Here is a 26755-nt window from a genome sequence, read left to right as displayed (position 1 = left end):
CCTGGGTGGCACAGTTAAGTGCTTGACTACTGATCAAAAGTTGGCCATTTTAAACCCACCTAAGGGTGCCTGGGAAGATGGGCCTGGGGATCTGCTTCTGCAAGGTCAGAGCCTTGAAAACCCAATGAAGCAGTTCTACTCTGCATACATGGGGTAACAGTGAGTTTTTGTTGTCAGTCTTGGGTAAATATCTGAGTAGAGTAACACGGTGGTCTACCATTTTACACCCCCGGGAGGACTGCATGAGAGATCTAGCTGCCCTACAACCTTGTCAACTTTGGTGTTCTTGATGTTTTCAATTTGGGCCATTCTAAAGAATGTGAAGTGTTAGCTCATTGGGTTTTAGTTTACATTTTCCTGCTGACTAATGATGTTGATGAGCCCTGGTGGTGCAGCAGTTAAGAGATTAGCTGCTAACCAAAAGGTAGCAGTTTGAATCCACCAGCTGTTCCTCGGAAGCCCTATGGGGCAATCCTACCCTGTCCTATAGGGTCTCTATGAGTCATTCAATCACATACTTTTCATTTTGAAGCGACTGTTCAAACTTTGCCAAATTTAATTTGGTTACTTGTCTTTTTTAAAAAATTGATTTATAGGAGTTTTTTTATATAACCTTAGTTCTTTGTCAGATACATGAATTAGGAACATTTCCTCCCAGTCTGTGGCTTGCATTTTCACTTAGTGGTATCTTCTGGTGAGTGTTTGTTTTTAATTTTGATGAAGTCTAATTTACCAAATTATTCTTTTGTGATTAGTGCTTTCTGTGTCTGCCCTAAAAATCTTTGTCTAACACAATGTCACAAAGGTATTCTCTTATAGTTTCTTTTGCGGCTTTTTATATATTTAGCTTTTATGTTTAGATCTCTTTTTCATCTCAAATAAGTTTTTGCTAATGGTATGAGTTAAGCTTTATTGTTTGCTAGTTTGTTTTTTATTGTTGGCATGTAAATATTCTTCTGTTGTTCCGGAATCATTTGTTGGAAAGAATTTCCCTTCACTATTGAGTTGCTCTGGCGCCTTGTCGAATATCAATAGAACATATACTTTTGAGTCTATCGATGAGCTTTCTATTCTTTTATAATAATTGATTTAGCTATCCTTACTCCTCTAACACAGTCTGAATAACTGTAGCTTTAAAATAACTTTCCAAATAAGGTAACATTAGTTCTCCAGAGTTGTTCTTTTGGAAGAGTGCTTTGGATAGCCTAGGTCTCTTCCATATCTATTTTAGAGCCCAAACACCAATTAATACAAAAACACTTCAAAAGATTTTAATAGCAACTATGTTTAATGCACAGATCAATTTTGGAGGAATTAACATGATAACATCACTGAGTCTTCCAGTACATTGACTTGGTCTATCCCTTCATTTACTCAATCTAAAAAATTTCAGCAGTGTTTTGAAGGTTTCAATATCTTGCACATCTTTTTATAAATTTATTCCTGAGTAATTTTTTTGATATTATTGCAATTAGCATTTAAAGATTTTATTTTCCAATTGTTCATTGCTTGCATATGGAAATACAGGTAATTTTTGTATATTGACCTTGCATTTTGGATCCTTGCTATGTTCACTTATTAATTCTAGCAGTTTATTTTTCTTTGTAGACACATTAGAATTTTTTTACATACATAATCCTGTCATGTGTGACTAAAGACAGATTTTCATCTTTCTTTCCAATCTTTATGCCTTTATTTTTACTACCTTATTGCATGACCTAGGACCTCCAGTACAATGATAAATAGAAGTGTTGAGATTATTTCCACGATTAGGGTGAAGTCATACAGTTTTTCATGATTAAGTGTGATGTTATCTGTAGGGTTTTCTTATGTGATCTTTATTCCTAATTTTCCAAGTGTTTTGCCATGAATGCATCTACTAAAATAATTATATGGATTTTAATCTTTGGTCTGTTAATGTGTTGAATTAGGATTGATTTTCAAATGTTCACCCAACCTTGCATTCCTGGTGTAAACTCTCCTTAGTCACAACATACCATTCCTTTTATTTGCTGCTGTGTTCAGTTTGTGATTTTGTTGCTGTTGCTGTTGGTGTTAAGGAATTTTGCATCTGTCTTCATGAGGGGTATTAGGCTCTAAGTTTCTTTTCAGGTGTTGTTTCTATATGGTGTTCATAGTACGGCTATGCTGACTTTCTAAAATGAGGTGACACATATTCCTTCCTCTCTATCTTTTGGAAGCCCTGGTGGTACAGTGGTTAAGAATTTGGCTGCTAACCAGAAGGTTAACAGTTCGAATCCACCAGCCGTTCTTTGGAAACCCTATGGGGCAGTTCTCCTCTGCCCTATAGGTTCACTATAAGTCAGAATCGACTTGACAGCAATGTTTTTTTTGTTTTGTTTTGTTTCCTATCTTTTAAATGTGTTTGTTTAAGATTGGTGCAGGTGAGGCCAAGATGGCAGAATAGACAATCGCTTCTGGTAAGCCCTCTTACCACAAAGACCTGAAAAAAAAAGTGAAATAAGTATATTTATAACAAGCTAGGAGCCCTGAATATCAAAGGCAAGGTTAGAAAATGAACTGAGGGACAGGGGGAGGAAGAGATGGTTCAGAAGCGGAGAGGAGCTACCAGACCTGAATTGCCCAAAAATTACCTGTATTTCTATATACAAGCAATGAACAATTGGAAAATAAAATCTTTAAATGCTAATTGCAATAATATCTAAAAAATTACTCAAATAAATTTATAAAAATATGTGCAAGATACTGAAACCTTCAAAACACTGCTGAAATTTTTTAGATTGAGTAAATGAAGGGATAGACCAAGTCAATGTACTGGAAGACTCAGTGATGTTATCATGTTAATTCCCCCAAAATTGATCTGTGCATTAAACATAGTTGCTATTAAAATCTTTTGAAGTGTTTTTGTATTAATTGGTGTTTGGGCTCTAAAATAGATATGGAAGAGACCTAGACTATCCAGAGCACTCTAGTGCCTGAATCACTGGTACTACCTTTCGGCGGCTGTTTCCTCAGGGAAGCAGCCAGCCACACAGCCTACTCACACCTCCAGAACCAGAGAAGAACGGTGCTCTTAGCAAAAGCTAAGTACTTGCGTATTTTACTGCTCCCCCAACCCCCAAGTTGGCTTCAGCAGCTGTTGATTTCCCTGGGCTTGAGATAGCCCCTGTTGAGCACCTAGAGCCATCCTCCAGGCCCTAGAGAAGGAATAAATTTGAAATTGGGGGAAAAGATAATTTGCCAGCTCCACTAACCGGGGAAGCTCAGGACAGAAGCAGCTTCTGTCCAGGCATAAACGGTCCATGGACTTGGAGTACATTTCCCCTCTGCATAGACCTGTGTAAGCCTGTTTCAGGAGAATAGGCCCTTGTTGGCAGACTACAACTGTATCAGCTGTGCAGTGTAGAGGTGTGTGTTTGATGCTTGATACCACTTTGCCTATTAAACAGGGTCCTCACCTACCCACATCAGGGGTCTAAGAACTGGTGCCTCCACTCATGTCACCCAGCCACCTGAGAGAGGGGTCTCAGGATAACTGGTACTTCTTCCCAGTCCTTACAACTAAAAACATAGGGTGCCCATGGTCCGTCTGCAGAACCCACCCACCTGTACACTCTAGGGAACAGGGTTTTGCTTTCCTCAAAGACACGTGGGGGACGATTCTCAACCCCTGCCTTGTTCAGAGTGTGACCCCCTGCTGCAACCAGTAGGTACCTACACCAATCACCCCTGCCCCTCTAAGACTGTAGGACAGAGCCTGTACCACACACTTGATGATCAACTACCAGGACACCTGAGCTGAATTCTTACAAGAAAAGTGAATGGACTCCTAGACTGATATACCTGATAACAGCTCTACCCATTTGGGGACACGACATGAGAGCTCCAAAGGTAAAAATAATCAAGCTAGCTCACTCAAGCAACCCATCTGGGCATATCAAAACAAAACAAAGCAAGAAGCAATGATACAGTAAGCAAACATAAAATAAACTAATACAATAACTTATAAATGGCTCAGAGACAACAGTCAATATCAAGTCACATAAAAAAACAGACCATGATTGCCTCAATGAGCTCTCAAAACAAAGAATCAAGAGATCTTCTAGATGAAGATGCCTTCCTGGAATTACCAGAGGCAGAATACAAAAGATTAATATACGGAACCATTCAAGACATCAGAAGGGAAATGAGGCAGTACACAGAACAAGCCAAGAAACACACAGATAAAGCAGTTGAAGAAATTAAAAAGGTTATTCAGGAACATAATGAACAATTTAATAAACTGGAAAAATCCATAGACAGACAGCAATCAGAAATTCGGATGATTAACAATAAAATTACAGAAGTAGACAACTCAATATAAAGTCAGAAGAGCAGAATTGAGCAAGTGGAAGGCAGAATTTCTAAATTTGAAGGTAAAGCCCTTGGCACCAGTATATATGAGGGAAAATCAGATAAAAGAATTTAAAAAAGTGAAGAAACCTTAAGAATCATGTGGGACTCTAACAAGAGAAATAACCTACGAGTGATTGGAGTACCAGAACAGGGAGGGATAGCAGAAAATACAGAGAGAATTGTTGAAGATTTGTTGGCAGAAAACTTCCCTGATATCCTGAAAGATGAGAAGATATCTATCCAAGATGCCCATCGAACTCCACATAAGGTAGGTTTTAAAAGAAAGTCACCAAGACATATTATAATCAAACTTGCCAAAACCAAAGACTAAGAGAGAATTTTAAGAGCAGTGAGGGATAAACGAAAAGTCACCTACAAAGGAGAGTCAATAAGAATAAGCTCAGACTACTCGGCAGATGGCAACACTGGTTGGCTTAGTGGTTAACTGCTATGGCTCCTAACCAAAGCTTCGGCAGTCGAATCCACCAGGAGCTCCTTGGGATCTCTGTGGGTCAGTTCTACTCTGTCTAAATAGGGTCGCTATGAGTCAGAATCAACCTGACGGCACTGGGTTTGGTTTTTGTGTGTGTGTGTGTGAGTGTGTGTGTGTGTGTGTGTACTCAGTAGAAACTATGCAGACAAGAAGGCAATGGGATGACATATAAAAAATTGAAGGAAAAAAACTACCAGCCAAGAATCACATATCCAGCAAAATTGTCTCTCAAATATGAAGGTGAAATTAAGATATTTCCAGAAAAACAGAAGTTTAGGGAATTCCTAAAAACCAAACCAAAACTATAAGAAATATAAAAGGAGTTCTTTGGTTAGAAAATCAATAATATCAGGTATCAACTCAAGACTAGAACATTGGGTAGAGCAATCAGATGTCAACCTACAGGGAAATCACAAAAATAAATGAAGATAAAAAAGCTCAAAACAGGGAAACAGTGATGTTATTATGTAAAAGAAGACAACATTAAAACAATAAAGAGGGGCTAAGAAATGTAGTCATAGATCTTTCATATGGAGAGGAAGACAAGGTGATACAAAGAAGTAAAAGTTAGGTTTAAATTTAGAAAAATAGGGGTAAATAATAAGGTAACCACAAAGGAGACAAACTGTCCCACACATCAAAATAAAATACAAGAAAAAATAGAAACTCAGCAGAAACAAAATCAACAACAGTGAATATCAGGAAAAGACAATATATAAAGTTAATCTACTCAGTTCAAAAAATTAAGTGGGAAAAAGAAACTGTCAACGACACACAAAAAAAGACATCAAAATGACAGCACTAAATTCAAACCTATTTGTAATTACGCTGAATGTAAATGGGCTAATTGCACCAATAGACAGAAAGTGGCAGAATGGATTAAAAAACAAGATCCGTCTATATGCTGCCTACAAGAGACACACCTTAGACTTAGAGACACAAACAAACTAAAACTCAAAGGATGGAAAAAAATATATCAAGCAAACAACAATCAAAAAAGAGCAGGAGTGGCAATATTAATTCCTGACAAAATAGACTTTAAAGTTAAATCCATCATAAAGGATAAGGAAGGATACTATATAATGATTAAAGAGACAATAAACCAGGAGGATATAACCATATTAAATATTTATGCACCCAGTGACAGGACTGCAAGATTCATAAAACAAACTCTATCAGGACTGAAAAGTGAGATAGGCAGCTCCACAATAATAGGAGATTTCAACACACCACTTTTGGTGAAGGACAAGACATCTAGAAAGAAGCTCAGTAAAGACACGGAAGATCTAAATGCCGCAATCAACCAACTTGACCTCATAGACATATACAGAGCACTCCACCCAACAGCAACCAAGTGACTTTCTTTTCTAGTGCACATGGAACATTCTCTAGAATAGACCACATGTTATGTCATAAAGCAAGCCTTAGCAGAATCCAAAACATTGAAATATTACAAACCATCTTCTCTGATCATGAGGCCATAAAAGTAGAAATCAGTAACAGAAAAAACAGGGAAAAGAAATCAAACACTTGGAAACAGAACAATACTCTGCTCAAAAAAGACAATTATAGAAGACATTAAGGATGGAATAAAGAAACTCATAGAATCCAATAAGAATGAAAACACTTCTTATCAGAACCTTTGGGACACAGTGGAAGCAGTGCTCAGAGGTCAATTTATATCAATAAATGCACACAGACAAAAAAGAAAAGGCCAAAATCAAAGAATTATCCCTACAACTTGAACAAATACAAAGACAGCAGCAAAAGAAACCCTTAGGCACCAGAAGAAAACAAATAATAAAAATTAGAGCTGAACTAAATGAAATAGAAAACAGAAAAACAATTGAAAGAATTAACAAGACCAAAAGCTGGTTCTTGGAAAAACTCAACAAAATTGATAAACCATTGGCCAAACTGACAAAATAAAAAGAGGAGAGCAAGCAAATAACCGGAATAAGAAATGAGATGGGAGTATTACAACAGACCCAACTGAAATTAAAAGAATCATATCATATTACCATGAAAAATTGTACTCTAACAAATTTGAAAACCTAGAGAAATGGATGAATTCCTAGAAACACACTACCTACCTAAACTAACACAAACAGAGGTAGAACAGCTAAATAGACCCATAATGAAAGAAGAGACTGAAAAGGTAATCAAAAAACTCCCAACAGAAAAAAGCCCTGGCCCTCAAGTCCTCACTGCAGAGTTCTACCAAACTTTCAGAGAAGAGTTAACACCATTATTACTAAAGGCATTTTGGAGCATAGAAAAAGATGGGATACTCCCAAACTCATTTTATGAAGCCAGCATATCTCTGATAACAAAACCACGTAAAGAAAGAAAAAAAAAAAAAGAAAATTACAGACCTATATCCCTCATGAACTTAGATGCAAAAATCCTCAACAAAATTTTAGCCAATAGAATTCAACAACATATCAAAAAATAAATAAAGAATGATAATTCACCATGACCAAGTGGGATTCATACCAGGTATGCAGGGATGGTTCAACATTACAAAAACAATTAATGTAATCCATCATATAAATAAAACAAAAGACAAGAATCACATGATTTTATCAATTGATGCAGAAAAGGCATTTCATAAAGCTCAACACCTATTCATGATAAAAACGCTCAGCCAAATAGGAATAGAAGGAAAATTCCTTAACATAATAGCCAACATCATCCCAAATGGAGAGAGCCTGAAAGCATTCCCTTTGAGATCAGGAACTAGACAAGGATGCCCTTTATCACCACTCTCGTTCAACATTGTGCTGGAGGTCCTAGCCGAGCAATTAGCCAAGATAAAGAAATAAAGGGCATCCAGATTGGCAAGGAAGAAGTAAAATTATCTCTATTTGCAGATGACAGGATCTTATACACGGAAAAACCCTAAGGAATCCTCCAGAAAACTACTGAAACTAATAGAAGAGTTCAGCAGACTATCCGGATACAAGATAAACATACAAAAATCTGTTGGATTTCTCTTTACCAACAAAAAGAACATCGAGGAGAAAATCAAATCAATACAATTTACATTGGCCCACAAGAAGATAAGATACTTAGGAGTAAATCTTACCAGAGACGTAAAAGACTTATACAAAGAAAACTACAAAAAACTTCTGCAAGAAACCAAAAAGAGACCTACATAAGTGGAAAAACATACCTTGCTCATGGATTGGAAGACTTAACACTGAAAAATATCTATTCTGCCAAAAGCGATCTATGGATTTAATGCAATACCGATCGAAATTCCAGTGATGTTTTTTAATGAGATGGAGAAACAAATCACCAACTTCATATGGAAGGGAAAGAGGCCCCAGATAAGTAAAGCATCACTGAAAAAGAACAACAAAGTGGGAGGCCTCACTCTACCTGATTTTAGAACCTATTACACTGCCACAGTAGTCAAAACAGCCTGGTAGTAGTACAACAACAGATACATAGACCAATGGAACAGAATTGAGATTCCAGACATAAATCCATCCACATATGAACAGTTGATATTTGACAAAGGCCCCAAATCAGTTATATTAGGAAAAGACAGTCTTTTTAACAAATGGTGCTGGCATAACTGGATATCCATCTGCAAAAAAAAATGAAACAAGACCCATACCTCACACATGCACAAAAAGTAACTCTAAACGGATCAAAGACCTAAATATAAAATGTAAAAGGATAAAGATCTTGGAAGAAAAAATAGAGACAACATCAAGAGCCCTAATACATGGCGTAAACAGTATACTAAGCATTACTAACAATGCAGAAGAAAAACTATATAACTGGGAGCTTTTAAAAATCAGACACCTACGCTCATCCAAGGACTTCACCAAAAGAGCAAAAAGATTACCTACAGACTGGGAAAAAGTTTTTAGTTATGACATTTCCGATCAGCTCCTGATCTCTAAAATCTACATGATACCACAAAAACTCAATTCTGAAAAGACAAATAACCCAATTAAAAAATGGCAAAGGGTGTGAAGAGGCACTTCACCAAAGAAGATGTTCAGGTAGCTAACAGGGACATGAGGAAATGCTCACGATCATTAGCCATTAGCCAAATGCAAACCAAAACTACAATGAGATTCCATCTCACTCCAACAAGGCAGGCATTAATCCAAAAAACAGAAAATAGTAAATGTTGGAGAGGTTATGGAGAGACTGGAACACCTATACATTGCTGGTGGGAATGTAAAATGGTACAACCACTTTGGAAATCGATTTGGCACTTCCTTAAAAAGCTAGAAATAGAACTATCATGGGATCTGGCAATCCCACTCCTTGGAATATATCCTAGAGAAATAAGAGCCTTTACACGAAAAGATATATGCACACCCATGTTCATTGTAGCACTGTTTGCAATAGCAAAAAATAGAAGTAAACAAGGTGCCCATCAACAGATGAATGGATAAATAAATTATGGTATATTCACACAAGGGAATGCTATGCATCGATAAAGCACAGTGCCGAATATGTGAAACATTTCATAACGTGGAGGAATCTAGAAGGCATTATGCTGAGTGAAATTAGTCAGTTGCAAAAGGACAAATATTGTATAAGACCACTATTATAAGAATTCAAGAAATAGTTTAAAAAGAGAAAAAAATTTTCTTTGATGGTTACAAGGCGGGACGGAGGGGGGAGGGAGAGGGTATTCACTAATTAGTAGATAAGAAGTACTTTAGGTGAAGGGAAAGAGAACACACAACAGTTGAGGTCATAATAATAAAAATAATAAAATCTGTAAGAAATATAAAAATAATAAAATCTATTAAGAAAACATTCTGCATCCCACTTTGGAGAGCAGCATCTGGGGTCTTAAATGCTAGCATACGGCCATCTAAGATACATCAATTTGTTTCAGCCCACCGGAGCAAAGGAGAATGAAGAACACCAAGGATACAAGGTAATTACGAGCCCGAGAGACAGAAAGGGCCACATAAACCAGAGACTACATCATCCTGAGACCAGAAGAACTAGATGGTGCCCGGTTACAACCGATGACTCCCCTGACAGGGAACACAACAGAGAACCCCTGAGGGAGCAGGAGAACAGTGGGATGCAGACCCCAAATTCTTGTAAAAAGAGCAGACTTAATGGTCTGACTGAGACTAGAAGGACCCCAGTGGTCATGGTCCCCAGACCTTCTGTTATCCCAGGACAGGAACCATTTCCAAAGCCAATTTTTCAGACAAGGATTGAACTGGACAATGGGATAGAAAAAGATGCTGGTGAAGAATGAGCTTCTTGGATCAAGTAGGCACTTAAGACTATGTTGGCATCTCCTATCTGGAGGGGAGTTGAGAGGGTAGAGGGGGTTAGAAGCTGGCGGAATGGACACAAAAAGAGAGTGGACGGAAGGAGTGTGCTGTCTCATTAGGGGGAGAGCAAGTAGGAGTATATACCAAGGTGTATATAAATTTTTGTATGAGAGACTGACTTGATTTGTAAACTTTCACTTAAAGTACAATAAAAAAATTTTTTTAAAAGATCAGTGTTATTTCTTAAATGATCATGTAACTCATCAATAAGCCATCTGAGCCTGAAGTTTTCTTTGTGGACAAATTTTTAATTGTGAATTAAAGTTCTCTAAGGAATATATAGGGCTACTTAGATTTTCTATTTCTTTCACTAATTTGTGTTTCTCAAGGAATTTTTTTTCCACTTCATACAAATTCTTCAATATTTTGGCATAAAGCTGCTCATAATGCAGAATTTCCCCTTACTTTCCATAGGATGTACGATGATCTTCCCTCTTTCATTCCTGATTTTAGGTAATACCTCTGTCTCTCGCATCAGCTCAGTTAGGGCTTTATCAGTGTTTTTCGTCTATTCAAAGAAACAAATTTTGGTTTCATTTGTTTTCTTCCTGTTTGTCTATTTTCTCTTTCTTTGATTTCAGTTTCTATACTCATTATGGAAACCCCGATGGCATAATTGTTAAGAACCATGGCTGCTAACCAAAAGGTCGGCAGTTTGAATCCACCAGGTGCTCCTTGGAAATTCTATGAGGCAGCTCTACTCTGTCCTATAGGTTCGCTATGAGTCGGAATTGACTTGACGGCAAAGGGTTTTTTTTTTTTGTTTTGTTTTAATGCTCATTGTGTCCTTCTTTCTACTTGTTTTGGATATACTTTGATATTCTTTTTTCTAGTTTCCTTAGGTGGAAGCTTAGATCATTGATTTCAAAACTTTCTTCTTTTCTAATAAAAATAATGTATAACTTCTGTTCAGACTTTTCTTTAGCTGCACCTATAAATATTGTTCTGGATTATGGGTGGGAGTAAATAGAAAATAGAAGCTGTCAGTAAAAAAAAAAAAAAAAAAAAATTTTTTTTTTAGAAGCTGTCAGTAGATATGAAATTAAATTTGAAGCACTGTAAATATAAGGGGTAAGAAGTATTAGGGCCACATATGGGCACACTGTCATTCCCTGTGGTAATTTCTGAAGAGCTCTAAAGGTCTTTCTTCTTTCTTTCTGGAATAGAAATTTTTTTGCTTTCTTTTTTTTTTTTTTTTAAAGCTGAGATGTCTGGGAAACATAATGTTCTAAGAATGGACTGTATGTGGAAAAAAGGGACATGAGACCCCTTAACAAATAACAATAACACTAACAACCAACCAATCAACCAACCAGGCAGGCAACACTGTCCCCAGCAACAAAAACAACAATAGCAACCGTGTTGTGAAGAGTTTGGGAGCAGGAGAGGATCACTGGCAAAGTAGACAGACAACTAAGAGTAGAGAACAGAGAAACTGGAACCAGGCAGAAGTGACTAGAACTCGTGACAGGTTCTGCTGAAAGCGGGAGAACTCTGGATCCCTGGCATTTGCTTGTGAGAGGGAGGTAGTGGACATGGATATGGCCAAGTAGACATTGTCGGCTATTTTTGTTTTTTAAAATCTTTTTAGGATTCTGTATCTGTTAGAAGGTGAATGATAAAACTCTAAATATTAATGCAAAGCTATTAAGGAGGTGAGCTAGCCAAAAAACTTACTATATGCAATGTGAACCTTCTTGAAATATGGCCAAATCTAAAGATATAATTTTAGGATTGATATAATTTGTTATTCCTTCCTATAAAAATGCTCTAGGCATTTAATGGGATCATCACTTAAGCTTTATTTTATTTAAGTCTGTAGATGTCAGGAAGCCACTTGCTGTAATCAAAATTCCCTGTAGTTGTCAGATTATTTGAACAAACTGTCAAATACATAATAAGTCCCTGCCATCTCTTGCTAGTTTGAGGAGTAAACTAATGCCCTTTTGATGGTTACTCTACCAACTTTACAAAAGTATCTTTCTAAAAATAAAGAGTTGTTATATGGTTATAAATCTTAAAAATCATTGAAGTAAATTGGAATTATAATTATGTTCATATTCTATATTTTAACAAAAAAATTCTGAGCCAGAGTCTCTCCCAGTGTGTTAATTACTTTTCCAGAGTAATTTCCAGATGGGCTTCATAGTCCAGGGCACAAATTATCTGAGCAATAAACATAAACAAGCCCTTAGAGTAGGGAAAGCCCAAACACAGTGGCTTGGAACTCAAAAAATACAAAAACTTTGAGAGAATTAGCTATGGGAGAATGTGCAATGCAGGTGTCATAATTATGTTCAAGGGTTAGTACATTTCCCTATGGGCTCAGAGTACCCTCAGGTCAATCTATTATGTATACGTAAGGAGCCCCTAGTGGCACAGTTAAGTTCTTGACTACTAGTCAAAACTTTGGCGGTTTGAACTCAACCCGAGGCACCTCAGAAGAAAGACCTGATAACCTGCTTCTTAAAGGTCACAGCCTTGGCAACCCTATGGAGCAGTTCTGCTCTGCACATGTGGGGCCACCATAAGTCAGAGTTAACTCGATGGCAACTAGCATATATACGTTTAAAATTTGAGTAGACAACTCTATTATCACGCAGAAAAAATGCAGACTTCCGGACTTAATTCTGATGTTCCATTTCCATTGTTGTCAGTTACTTGAGGCATTGTTATCTGTCTTTACTTGGTAGGCCAGATATTTAGGATAACATACCATAATCATGGTTGTTAATGAATCCACGAGTTATAGAAAAATCTAATATTGCCCCGTTCTGATGATGGTTTGGGGTTTTAGAAGATATCTACATATGTGATACTGAATATATATGCAAGTTGTATTTTGGGTTTTGACTCTTGTTTTTCTTCATGGGACCTTTTACTCTTTGTGATCCCATGTGTCATGGGTTATGCCAAATGTTTGCTCAATAATACTCCTTTGAATTTGTGCTCAACCGTGTAACGTTGTACATATTATTCCCTTTCATCACACAGGGATCCTGTGAGGTAGGTGGGACAGATGGATGAGAATATGGAATCTACGAAAGATTATGCTTCTTGGTAAAGTGCATCAAGCTAGTAATTCAAGAACTAGGAGAGGAACCCTGAGCCTTTAGTCTTCTGGGCCTAAATGGCTCTTTTCTGTTGCCAAAAGTGATTGGCTTAAGACACACCCTACAGAGATACAGCCTCATTGACATAACAAAGAAGGCCCTATTCCCAAATGGAATTATGTCCACATATATAGTACCATACCAGTACCTTTGCCATCAAGTGGATTCTGACTCATAGCCACCCTATAGGACAGAGCAGAACTGTCCCATAGGGTTTCCAAGGAGCAGCTGGTGGATTCGAACTGCAGACCTTTTGGTTAGCAGCAGATCAGTTAACCACTATGGGGTCACTATGAATCAGAACTATGAGTCTACATATATAGGGGTTAGGATTCCAACACATATCTTGGGGGGACATATGACACATTCAATCCATAACAGATAAGATTAAGGTCATTTATAGAGCCAGGACTGATTTTGTGCCAGAAGGAGCCATAGATGAGTAAACTCTTCCCTCTCATTACCTCCATGGGGCCGAACTGCAGCCCCACATGGAAGTGGGGACCCCTCTCCCTGCTGGTCCCACACAAGAGGAGAACTCGGGAATGTGTTCATGAGTACAGGGCCACATCCAAACATGTAGATTGTGCTTCTGTGTAGCCTTTATTCCCAAGGGTCATCTTTCATCTGTTTACAGAAGGTCTTCTACTTTTCTGCAGCCCTTCCTAGGAGAAAACGGCACTGCATTTCTTCAGTAAGTTTGAGTTCCCTGCAGGGAGCCAGGTTCACCAAATAAAACTGCATGTGTTAACAGTCCTCATCAGGCCAGGATGTTTATAAAAAACAAACACCGACTTTCTTTAGACTCTGCTGTAATATCCTATTTTACAATTTCTCAGCAATTTTTAAGAGGTTGATTTACTCAATCCTATTTGGCTTATTATGTACCGTAAGGATGGTAAAATATGACGACGTAAAATCCCCAAAGGGACATCTCAAGAATTTTCCAGAACAATTTCTATAGGTACAGTATGTCCTTGGATAGAGCAAGACAAGCATTTTGTGGCCAGATGATCACACCATAAATTCTGTACATGAGTTTGGTTTCTGAACAAGGACCAAGTGCACATTAACGTAAGCGGTGTGTTTTCCAGGCAGCCTGCTCTTGAAAAGCAATCAGCGCTGTCATCATGAGGCTGATTAGGAGACTGACTTGGTCAGATCCTCCCCAGGGGGTTTACTTTAAGTTAGTAATAAGATGACCACTTTGAGGATCTCTCAAAAGCAGACATCAGTTGCATCTGAAAATGTTTAGCTGAATCTCCATTTTCCTTAGTTCTTTTTTACGTGATCGAAACTAACTTGTTGGACAATTCCAAAAAATAAGGATTGATGCCAAATTTATTTCATGCCAGTTTCCAAGTGGTAGGTGGGGTGAAAGTCTCTTAAAAATAACCTTATAACTCAGGACTAGAGTTTATTTATTTACCTATCAACATTAGGGAAACCCTGGTGTCATAGTGGTTAAGAGCTCGGCTGCTAACCAAAAGGTCGGCAGTTCAAATCTACCAGGAGTTCCTTAGAAACCCTATGGGGCAGTTCTACTCTGCCCTATGGGGTCACTATGAGTTGGAATTGACTAGACAGCAATGGGTTTGGTTTGGTTTTTTTGGTCAACATTAGGCGGATGGTGGGCAGCTTCCATCCAAACACAAACAGTAGGTTCGTCACTGAGATTTGAGGTCTCAGTCCGCCCCACACTGTGTGCCTCGGGCAAGGTGTCTTACATATCTGTGCTTCAATTTTCTCATTTATCCAATGGGGAAAGGAGTTGGGTTTTTGTGCAGATTAAATGAGAAAATCCATGACATGATATAGTTCAGTGCAAGCACTTAAAAAACTTTAAATAAGTGGTAGCCATTTTGTTACATAACTTTTAGACTTATTAGATAATGTTTTTCTTACTGTTAATGTCAGGTCCCCTGGTGGCACAGTGGTTAAAGTGCTCGGCTGCGAACCAAAAGGTTGGCAGTTTGAACCCACCAGCCTCTCCACATGAGAGATGTGGCAGTCTGCTTCTGTAAAGATCACAGCCTTGGAAACCCTGTGAGGCAGCTCTGCTCTGTCCTATAGGGTCTCTGTGAGTCAGGGTCAATTTGGGGCCAGTGGGTTAATGGGTTATCATTAAAGGCAAGTTATTTCCATTGTCATTTCTAGAGTTTGCTTAGCATTCGCACCTATCACTGCGTTCTACCTACTAGATCCTTACTTCTTCAGACCACAGAGTGTTAGGGTTTGGATCTGTCTCCAGCTAATCTAGATCTGCTGGAACAATAGCCAGGCGGCTCACAGGATTTCCGCCCCTTTTAGTTTAGCATTGCCGTACATTTAAATTAGTGACAAAATTGACAGAAGTAGAAAATGGTTATCTGTCCAGCACCAATGACAATAAAAATGTTCAAAGATTTTGGGAAGACTTCAAGATATTTTTGGTTTAAGGTTTAAAGATTATCTCAGGGCAATAGTGTCAGGAATTCATCCATCCTCCGTGGCTCCAGAAAATCTGGAGTCCTTGAGAATTTGAAATTCTGTTCTGCACTTCCCCACTTTTGATCAGGATTCTTCTATGGAACCTTTGACCAAAATGTTCAGTAATGGTAGCTGGGCACCATCCAGTTCTTCTGGTCTCACAGCAAAGGAGGCAGTTGTTCATGGAGGCACTTAGCCACACATTCCATATCCTCCCCCTATTCCTGACTGTCCTTATCCCCCTGTTGCTCCAGGTGAATAGAGACCAATTGCTGCGCCTTGGATGGCCACTGCAAGCTTTCAAGACCCCAGGCACTATGCAACAAACTAGGAGATAAAACAGAAGCACCAAACATGTTATTAGGCCAATTAAGTGGGTTGTTCCATGAAAGCATGATCCTAAATCTCCACACCAAGGAACCAAATCCCCTGAGGTGTTTGGTTGCACATAAGCAGCCTCATCAGCTGCTTGAGCTATTTTTGGTTGATTACCTTAGATTTAGCTTTGGCCAGCCCTTGGGAGGCTCAGGGTAGGGAGGTGGATATTTTCCAGGTACCTCTGGGGAGGGTGTGGTCAACGGTGACCAGCATGCTGGGAAGGTGGGGAGCAAAATGACAAAAGCAGTGGGAGACACACCCATGCTTGTGCTCAGGCCCCTTGGACACATCTTGAGGTTTGCCTACAAGTGTGACCAAGGAGCGGAGGAGGATTCTGTCCATCTAGGCCTGCTCCAGCCAGTGGTGGTAGGGCGTCCAGCAGGCATCAGATCCATGTGAGAATCATATGCCCACGCTGACCTCCCAGCTTTAACTCTTGGGCTGCACCATGTGTTAACATGAGTATGTACTAGTACCCACACCCAGCTCACTCAGAGAGTGAGGAAAAAGCGCTTGGGCCCACCAGGCAATGGGGCATGGCCGGGACTTCTGAACCCCAACCCTGGTCTCTGCTCCCTTGTGTCAGCCTTTCTGCCCCTGGGGGTGACCACAACCCTTTCTCTACCCCAATTTCCCTTCCCTTTCCAGTGGTACCCTTCAGTGTGCTCTACATGTCTACCTGGTTGTATGCTGACCCACCTATCTTGTATCCTTCAATGTGCTCCACTTGTCTAACCCCTTACCTAGCTGTGTGCTAGCCCATCCACCTCGTATCCTTCAGTGTGCTCCACATGTCTCTCCCTTACCTGGCTGTGTGCTAACCCACCCACCTCGTATCCTTCAATATGCTCCACATGTCTAACCCCTTACCTTGCTGTGTGCTAACCCACCCACCTAGTGTCCTTCAATGTGCTGCACATGTCTCTCCCTTACCTTGCTGTGTGCTAACCCACCCACCTTGTGTCATTCAGTGTACTCCACATGTCTAACCCCTTACCTGGCTGTGTGCTAACCCCCCCCACCTAGTATCCTTCAATGAGCTCCACATGTCTCTCCCTTCCTGGCTGCGTGCTAACCCACTTACCTTATATCCTTGAATGTGCTCCACGTGTCTAACCCCTTACTGTGTGCTAACCCACCCACTCTCTATTTCCTTCTTTTATCTAGCATCGTCATGTGATCAGGAGCACCAGTCAGCCCTGGAAGAGGCCAAGCAGCCAAAGAATGACAATGTGGTGATCCCGGAGTGTGCACATGGTGGCCTGTACAAGCCCGTGCAGTGCCATCCCTCCACCGGGTACTGCTGGTGCGTGCTGGTGGACACAGGCCGCCCGATTCCTGGCACATCTACGAGGTAAGCCCCTCACCGTGGGGACTGGTGGGAGAGTTTGGGGCATGAAAATCAGCAAGTGAAGACCCCCTCCTTTACAATTGCACCAACTGTGGATGCCTGAGCCTCCTAGGCCTAAGGGTCCAAGACCCCAGTGAAAATGCGTTTCCTGCAGCAGAGACAGCCACATGGCCAGTTTCCCTTGTGGGCTGGCTGGTAAAAGTGCGTGACTTCGGGCATTTGGACGCTGGTGGAAACCATTTCTGTGACGGTCACCAGGGGCTGACACTGAGCCACAGTCTGCACAGGAGGGCAGGAAAGGCTGGCCGTGTTTGTCTCTTGCATTTCTCATGCAGGACTGGTTTCTGAGAAAGCACTTAGTACTGGACACTGTGGTGGGCACTTAAGACGCATACGACATCAAGTGCAGTGAACTTTTCCACCTGCCATTGGCACAGGGAGCCGGTGCTTAAGAAGCTGAAAGACCTGATCTCCCAAAATGGCTTTCTACAGTATGAAGCTATTTGTTTTGAAATTATCACTTTAAGAAAAATGCACTGAAGTCAAGAGCAATACTAGTTATCCAAGGATCTGAAATACAAAAACATGTATTCATTCATGCCTTGTGTGTATTTGACCAAAGCAGATGATTTCACGCTGGCACCCGAAGAAGAAGAGCTGTTTGTGTGTGGAAATAGTATAAACACGAGTGGAAATGGTTCCTGAGCTCTTTGCTATATGGATTCATCTTTGGTTTTATAGATTTAGGTAACATGGCTTATAAATAGTGAAAATATTATCAAATGTAACCACCGATTTCACCCCTAACCCCCAGGCATGAACACATTGACCTTCCTAGTTATTTTCCCGAATCTTTCGAGGCTGATTATTAGGCATTTAGAGGTGGAAGGGTATCAACCCAGATTCCAGCAGCTGGGAGTCCAGGTGGCCAACTAGTACGTGCTTTACCAAAATGAAGCGCACCTGGACCTGTCTCTCAGCTGTTTAATGAACCAAGACTCCTCAGGAGCCTCATGTTGGAAATCCTTAACACTAATCTAGCATTAAAGCCAATCCTGACACCGTGGTCCTAGCTGCAGACGTGCACTCCTTCCAACCACATTCCATACATCCAGGCATCTGTGCTGCACCTAACAGGTGAAGCAGGCAAGTGTCAGATTCCAAACGAGGTGATTGGGGCCAGAGGCTGAGGTTTGGTTTGTGCAGTGGCATTACAGGAGACCAGCTTAAACCAGTCTGCTCTGCACAGTGTGGAGAGAACAGAATCTTCTCAAGGTTTTGGTATAAGAATTTGGGGGGAGGGAGTGGTTCTTATGCAGTAGCATGTGTACAGGGAGTACTGTTGTCTAGGAGACCTTTCTTGGGCGCAGTGTTTCTGCATATTTTAAGACCCTGCTTGTTTATTGTGTACTCAGGTGGGGGCATTTGTTCCTGAGGCTGCACTTGGAGCAGCTGCAGGTGAGAGTCTGTAGCCCAGCACTGAGGCGGGTGTCCCTACAGATGGCCTCACAGTCCTGGCCAGCAAATACCCTCCAGCTGCCAGACTCTGACTCCTTGAGCTCTGAAACCATGAGCTCAGCATTTGAATGTTACCCCTAAAGAACCTGTGAAGGTTTTCAGTGATGAGCAGACCCGACACACAAGGGCCCATCTCTCCCCTTCCGTGGCTCCTGACTGCACTCCGCCCGCACTTTGTCAGGGCTTCATTTTGAAGTGTCTCGTCTGTCCCATCCACCTGCACTCCCGCTGCTCCTCAAGGACTCGGGGAAATTATTCACCCTCTCTAAGGCCTAAATCCCTCATCTGTTAAAACAAACAAACAAAAAGGAGGTGTGTATGTGGAGGAGCCTTGGTGGCACAGTGGTTAAGCACTCGGCTGCTAACCAAAAGGTCAGCTATTCAAGCCTTCCAGCCACTCCATGGGAGAAGGATGTGGCAGTCTGCTTCCGTAAACATCACAGCCTTGTAGATCCTATCCTATGGAGCAGATCTACCCTGTCCTATAGGGTCACTGTGAGTCAAGACAGACTCAATGGCAGCAGGGTTTTTGTCCTTGTAGATGTATCTATCACACAACTTTTGCCAATCCAACTTTTTACTGGTATGCAACTTATTGCCAGCAATTCCAGTAATTGGCTGTATAACCCTACCCTTAATCAATGTAATTTAAGAACTATCTCCATGGGATCAAAGTGACAACAGCAACTGGAAAGATTAGACAAGAATCGTAGGAGGCTGTGAGTTTACGTTGAGAGAGAAACAACTCAGAAAAAGAGGATGAGAACGTTTGCGCAGCTCAAAGGACGCAATCAGTGTCACTGAATTGTACGTGCAGAAACTGTTGAATTGGCGTATGTTTTGCTGTTTATATTCTCAACAACAACAAAATAAATAAAATTTAGGAAAAAAATACCTCTAAAAAACGTTCAAAGATGCTTATAAACGGTCTCTGTCTAGTCTCCTATTGTTGCTGTAACAGGAATACCACAAGTGGGGGCTTTAAAGAACAGGCATCTATTTTCTCACAGATGAGGAGGCTAGGAGTTAGAGTTTCAGGGCTCCGGCTCTAGGGGAGGGCTCTCTCTGTGGGCTCTGGGGGAAGGTACTTGTCTCAGCTCCTGTAACCCCAGCATTCCTCGGTTTCCAGGTGATCTCCATGTGGCATCTGTCTCCTTCCCACCTGCTTTGTGCAGGCTGTCTCTGTGTCTGTCTGCTCTTCCTGTAGCTTAGGAGGGGTTAGGTGTAGGACATGCCTACACTGATGTGCCTGCATTAACATAACAAAGAAAACCCTGTTCCCAGAGGGGATCCCATCCACAGATCTAAAGGCTCAGATCCCAGCACATATTCTGGGGAGACACAATTCAATCCATAACATTCTCTAGTTTACAGTCTAAGAGCACAGCCGTGGACGTAGACTAGCACTGCTGTCCTGGTTTTCATTAAGGGCTTGTGCAGTTTCTGCTTTTCCATCCTTCCCTCCTGGTCTGCCCTGGAATCTTCACTGATTTGGACTAGACGTCACTGAGGGGACAGCCTCCTGTGAGGGGTCGCTGATCATGCCTCAGCAGACAGAGGCTGGGCTTCCCAGGACCCCTGTGCACACACACACACGCACACAAACACTCGTGCACACACTCCTGTGCTGCCAGCGAGGGCACATCACGTGTCAGGCTGCACACGGGCTCACACGCCTCCACCGAAGTCAGCTGACTGCACAGGAGCAGCTTGTGCTCACAGCCTGAGTGTCACTGAGACGCTGTGCGTGCACTTAATTAAAAGGCAGGAGCAGACAGAGAAGCAAAATCTTGGTTTCACTTCAGTGTTTTGTTTTCTTTTGTTTGTGTCTTCTCAGTTGCTAACAATCAATCTTCTATTGACTAATATAGTTTATAAGAGAATCCTTTATAGGGGTGTGTGTGTGTGCGTGTTTGCATTGTGTGTGTTTGTGTATATGTATGGAGCCCTAGTGGTGTGGTGGCTAAGAACTCGGCTACTAACCAAAAGGTGAGCAGTTCAAATCCACCAGCCGCTCCTTGGGAACCCTATGGGCAGTTCTACTCTGTCCCATAGGGTTGCTCTGAGTCAGAATCGACTTGACGGCAACAGATTTTTATTTAGTTTATTAGCATAGGAAGAGATAAGCCTTTATACGTTGCAATACATGGCACTGGAATTTTCTGAAGTAACATTTTCAGCGAGGATGTCATAGGACCTGTTAGTAATTCCGAAAAACTCTCTACTCCTATCCACTCATCCTCTCATTCTCTTTTTTGTTCAGTACAAGTTCGAACAGCCCTGATGATACAGTGGTTAAGAGCTTGACTGCTAACCAAAAGGTGGACAGTTCAAATCCACCAGGCGCTTCTTGGAAACCCTATGAGGCAGTTCTATTCTGTCCTATAGAGTCGCTATGAGTCAGACCCTACTCAAGGGCACCTAACAACATGTTTGAAAACTCCGTTGCCTAGGTGCTGTCCCAGGTGCTGGAGACAAAGCAATGTCTCAGTCTCCTGGTGCTGTTGTAACACAAATTCCATGTGGCTTAGCAGAACGGAATTTTATTTTCTCACAGTTCTGGAGGCTGCAAGTCCAAATCAAGGTCTTGGCCATTTATTTCCTTGCCAGGCATTCCTTGGTTCCTTGGCTCCTTGGTTCCTTGGTTCCTTGGTTCTTGGTCCTTGGCTTGTAGAGGCTTCTCACATGGTGTTTTTTGTTTCCCCTCATGTGTGTCTCTGGGTCTAATCTCCATTTCTAACTCAGAAGTCATTGGATTTAGAGCCCACCCTACTCAGGTGTGATCTAGTTCACATATAACAAAGATGCCTCTGTTTCTAAACAGGGTTATATGCACAGGTATTTTTTTATAGCACTAGGATTTCAGTGCACATTTGGGGGACACAATTTAAAGGACAGCAGCAGAGAACAATATGAACTAAAGCTGATGCTTCCCTGGAGCCTGCCTTGTAATGGGAGGAAATAGGCAGCAAACCCGGAAATTTGTAGAGGAGGAGAAATGGGTAAATATGTCAGTAATGCTTGTTTCTGTGAAGGAAAACAGAGGAATGGGGAGGCGAGGGTGGAGGCACACTGTGAATGGAATGATCAGCTGGCTCTTGAAACTGCTGGTATCGGTGTGAAGACGTGCAGAAGGCAGGAAGCAAACGCATGTGTCAGTGGGCCAAGAGTCTAGAGACCAAGCCGGCACCCACGCAAGTGTTCTCAGAGGTGGGTGTTGGTTAGAGGTGTGGGGACCTGGCTAACCAGCTTAAACAAGGGAGGCCGTCACCTCACATGACAGGGATTGAGGAGAAGCTGACCTGATCAGTCCACATTGTGATCTGGGGACATCACCAAGGACACAGATTCTCCCCACACCTGCACCTGATGCCCTCACTGAGCTGGCTCTGCCCACCAGGTTCCTCATGGTTGCAGTGCGGCTGCCTCTGGTCCAGCCAGCTTACCCAGATGCGGCACAGGACTCTGAGCCGTCTCTTTTCTCCTTCTTAAAAAACCTGTCACCATCAAGCCAATTCTGACTCATAGCGACCCTATAGGACAGAGTAGAACTGCCCCATAGGGTTTCCAAGGAGTGGCTGGTGTATACAAGCTGCTGACCTTTTGGCTAGCAGCCGAGCTCTTAACCACTGCACCACCTTCTTAGGAATCTAATATTCCTTCCCCAGAAGTCCCCTGGCTGATTTTACTTCTTGAATCATTGGCCAGAATTGGATGATATGCCCATTGCTAAACCCGTCACTGTCAAGAAAATGGAATTTGTTTGAATTTGGTTTTAAAGTAACTATCTGGGGAGGTGTGGGTTTTGGAAAATCATCTATGGGAAGGAAGGCATCTGATTGTCTCCAGGCAGCTTACCCAGTCCTGGCCCCACAGCTTCTACTGAGACCAAGTAGAGTCCAGGGAGCGCTCAGCATGATGGCTCAAAAGCACTCTCAGTCCCCTAAACAATATTCTCTTGCTGATTTTCTGAAATACAAGGCTCCAGGGAGAGACATGATAGATTTATGTACAGGTGAGCAGACAGTTCAGATGTTAGCTTTCCTCAGACATTCTATTTCTGTTAAAAAAAAAAAAAATTTTTTTTTTTTAAATTTCTGTTAGGGAAGAATAATAAACCACCCAACAGCAGAGGAAAACTGAATGTAAAATGCATTGTCATATATGAGCCAGCTCTCCTTCCCTTACGTCGCCACGCAAGGAATTAAAAAAAAAAAGTTGCCTTCGAGTCGATGCCAACTCATAGTGACCCTATAGGACGGGGTAGAACTGCCCCACAGGGTTTCCAAGGCTGTAATCTTTGTGGAAGCAGACTGCCACATCTTTCTCCTGCAGAGCAGATGGTGGGTTCAAACCACCAACCTTTCCGTGAGCAGCAGAGCACTTATCTACTTTGCCATCAGGGTTCCTAGGCAAGGTGATTAGAAGGCTGGGCTGGATTACCCAATAAGCACATCTTTGATGTGGTGAAAAACAGGTGAAATTGTTCACTACAGATTAGTAAGTAAACACAAGTAAGCCCGTGTGCACCTTGCTTACCGATTCATCTGCCCAGGAAGTATGGGTTTTGTAGAGATGCCTGTCAGGTACAATAACCCACAGCATTCTGCACACCGCAGGCTGGGAGCTGCTGCCCCCGACTGAGAATTTCTAGTTGGATGAATCACCAGGAGAGAAATTCCATGGAGGCACAGTGCCCCTGCCTCTGGCTCACCTGCCCTTTGGTGCCATGGTGAAGCCTCTGTCAGGTGTGCAGACCCTGAGGACAGAGTGCTGACCTGTGAGCGCTTCTGCAGGGGGCGGGCTGGGAGAGGGAAGGAGCAGGTCCCCTCCCCACTGATGAGCATGGGGTAGGGACAGGCCAGGCTGACAGCGGCTCCTGTATTCATGGCCAGGACCCAGAGATTCCCTGTCCACTTTCTGGAGGGTGGATGGAGGGTTTGTCCATCTGCAGTGGTCAGACAATCGACCTCAGGCTTCTCTTACCTGGCCTTGAGGGCAGTCCCTGCCTCTGACCTCTCCCTGGGAGTGCACACCAGTGGCAGTGAGCCAGGTACTGAGGGGCACTAGACTGGCAAGCAGGGGTGGATTACCCAATAGGCAAGGTAAGCACGGTGCTTACTTGTTTACCAGATCACCTGTAGTGAGCAAGTTCACATCAACGATGTGCTGAAAGTCATGTGACATTGTTCACTACAGATTAGTGAACACAAGTAAGCCCATACTTACCTTGCTGGTTGTGTCATCGGCCCCCTTCAGGGACTGTGAATTTGAAAAGAAGATTTGGTTCTGTAGGAAGGTGACGTGGGGCTGGGATCGAGAGAGATGCCACCCATACCTAGAAGCAGAATCTTTGATGTAGTGAAAAAATGTGAAATTGTTTGCCACAGATGACCTGGTAAGCAAAGTAGGCATCATGCTTACCTTGCCTATTGGGTAATCCGCCCCTGCCGGCAAGAGGGCTGCTTTTGAGAAGATGGTGCAGGACCAGCAGAGTTTCCTTCTGTTACACATATGGCACCATGAGTCGGAGCCAACTCCACGGCAGCTAATTACAGCACCAGCAACACGGAAACGAGTTCAACAGTGTTGAGTAGAATGGCCATGAATGTCCGAGTGAATCTGGATTTTTTTTTTTAATTTGAGATTTCACGGCATTCACGGTATTTCTTGAGATGGCTCTTTCCCAAGTTGCAGCCATTCCCCACAGTCCTTTAAAAGCAGCAGAGCCTGTGGTTTAAGCACGTGTCTTCACATCCACGTCAGTGCCAGGACTCTGAAGACACCCCAGAGGCTGGAACAGGACCAGAATAGGCGTCCAGCTTCCTGGGTGCTTCAGAGTTAGAAGATTGCTTGTGGCGGCTAGGGCCATGAGATCACTCGTCACCCGCAGGAATGGCTCGACGTTGGTCCTGAAGCATTGTGGTTACTCCACACCAAGCTCACGTGCACAGTTTAACTTCCTGTCACAGCCTGGCACTGAGGCCCTGAGATGGTGCTGAACACTCACCAGACCCCGATGTCCTGTAGGATGGACTGGCATTTGGCCTCCACTGGGACTCCATTGTCAGGCCCGTCTAACTGAGGTGACCTGGCCATCTGCCTGCCACGTGACAGCCTGCAGGGTCTTTGCTAGGAAGGTGTCAGTGCTACACAGGTGTCACAGGTGCCAACCCCAGGGACATAGGCCAGACCTACAGCCTGAAATGGGGTTTCCCAACCCTGAGAGTGTCCACCTTCTGCAGCTTCAATAAGCATGAGTAAAAATGGAGCTTCACAATCTAAACTGGCCTCTTTGACCTGCCTTCTCTTGGTGAACGCATCAACTCGCCATTGACTTGCCATGGTCCCCACTGGATTGGGAGACACCCCAGTTCAGAAACGGGCCCCTCCACCAGTATCCACATTCCCAGGGGACTGGGCCTCTGTCTTCTGGTTTAGGACACCGCTGCATTTTAAAGAATACAAGCTAATGGCTGCCGTTCACTGTTCCTACTTATCTTCGACATTTTTGTGAACCTGCAAGACAAGACTGGATGCTCTCTGATGGCGCTTGCCTGGAGTGCGAGGCTTCCCTTGGAGTATCACCTGTCACAGTGTGCTACCCCAGGACCCTTGAGCAGCAGACAAAACGACAGGATTCCATGTGCAAGAAATGTGTCAGGGGAGAGGACTTGGAAAGAGAACCAGGGGCAGGGGGGCCTCAGACCAAAGTGGAGTCAGGCTCAGAGGGGAGAAAAGAGGGAATGAAGAAGGTGGTGGGAAATGTCTTGTTGTCATTCACTGCTCACTCCTGGTGACCCCATGCACAATGGAATGAAACATTGCCTGATCCTGTGCCATCTTCATGATGGTTGGTGTGCTCAAGTCCATTGTTGCGGCCACTGTGTATTTTGAGTACTTTGTAATGTAGAGCTCATCTTCCAGTACTGTATTGGATAATATTCTGTTGTGATTCATAGGGTTATCAGTGGCTAGTTTTTGGAAGTAGCTAGCCAGGCCTTTCTTCCTAGTCTGTTTTAGTCTGGGAGATCTGCTGAAACCTGTCCACCATGGGCACCCCTACTGGTATTTGAAATACTGTGGTATAGCTTCCAGCATCCCAGCAACACGCAATCCACCACAGAACCACCGCTGGCAGACAGGTGATGGGGAAGTGTCTCATTCAGGAAGTTGGGCAAAGCCATCTGGGGTCCTGAGTCAAAGTTGGTGTCAGGGTCCCCGCAGCTCCCAGGAATGGCCTTTCCTTCATAGCTTTCCCATGCTCAGTTCTGCCTGGGATCCTCCTGTGAGAAGCTTGGCTTGGGGAGATGGGATGGACTTGTGCATGGGAGCAGGATCCATCGGTGAGCCTGCTCTTTGGGGTCAGAGCTCGAGAGGCAGACGCTTAGTGCTGGTACACCTGTGTTCAGAGTCTGGGCCCTCCACCTGGCTGGGCTAGTCCTCACGGAAGTGCTGGGGGTCTCCACTGTTGTAACACAGTGCCCAGACCCAGACCAAGGCAGGCACATCCCAGGAGATGCAGCGAGACCACACGGAGGCACGTGAAGTCTCTCTCACTGGTGGGATCTGAGCCTTCGGTGAGAGGCACATGGCTCTCTCCACCAACTCAGCAGAATCACCCAACACCAACCTTACACTGCAGCAGTCACTGGGGCAGAGGGTCCTGAGAGGTCGCAGGACCCGTGGGCTCAGAAGTTAGCCCCCTCCACAGTCAGGGTTTTCT

The 26755-nt window shown here is 42.7% G+C and overlaps 1 protein-coding gene across 1 annotated transcript in view; it reads left to right on the top strand.

Moving 5' to 3' along the window:
• The window catches only part of SMOC2 (SPARC related modular calcium binding 2), a gene marked incomplete at its 5' end in the record, with an annotated part of 191831 nt that overhangs the window by 78921 nt on the left and 86155 nt on the right, over positions 1-26755 (top strand). Inside the window, one exon of the mRNA XM_064293301.1 lies at positions 17328-17514. Coding sequence (XP_064149371.1) covers positions 17328-17514 — 187 coding nt within the window. The remainder of the gene's footprint in view (positions 1-17327; positions 17515-26755) is intronic.

This window comes from Loxodonta africana, chromosome 1 (genome assembly GCF_030014295.1).
Source record: "Loxodonta africana isolate mLoxAfr1 chromosome 1, mLoxAfr1.hap2, whole genome shotgun sequence".
NCBI lineage: Eukaryota > Metazoa > Chordata > Mammalia > Proboscidea > Elephantidae > Loxodonta > Loxodonta africana.
This window is presented reverse-complemented; position numbering and strand designations above follow the sequence as displayed.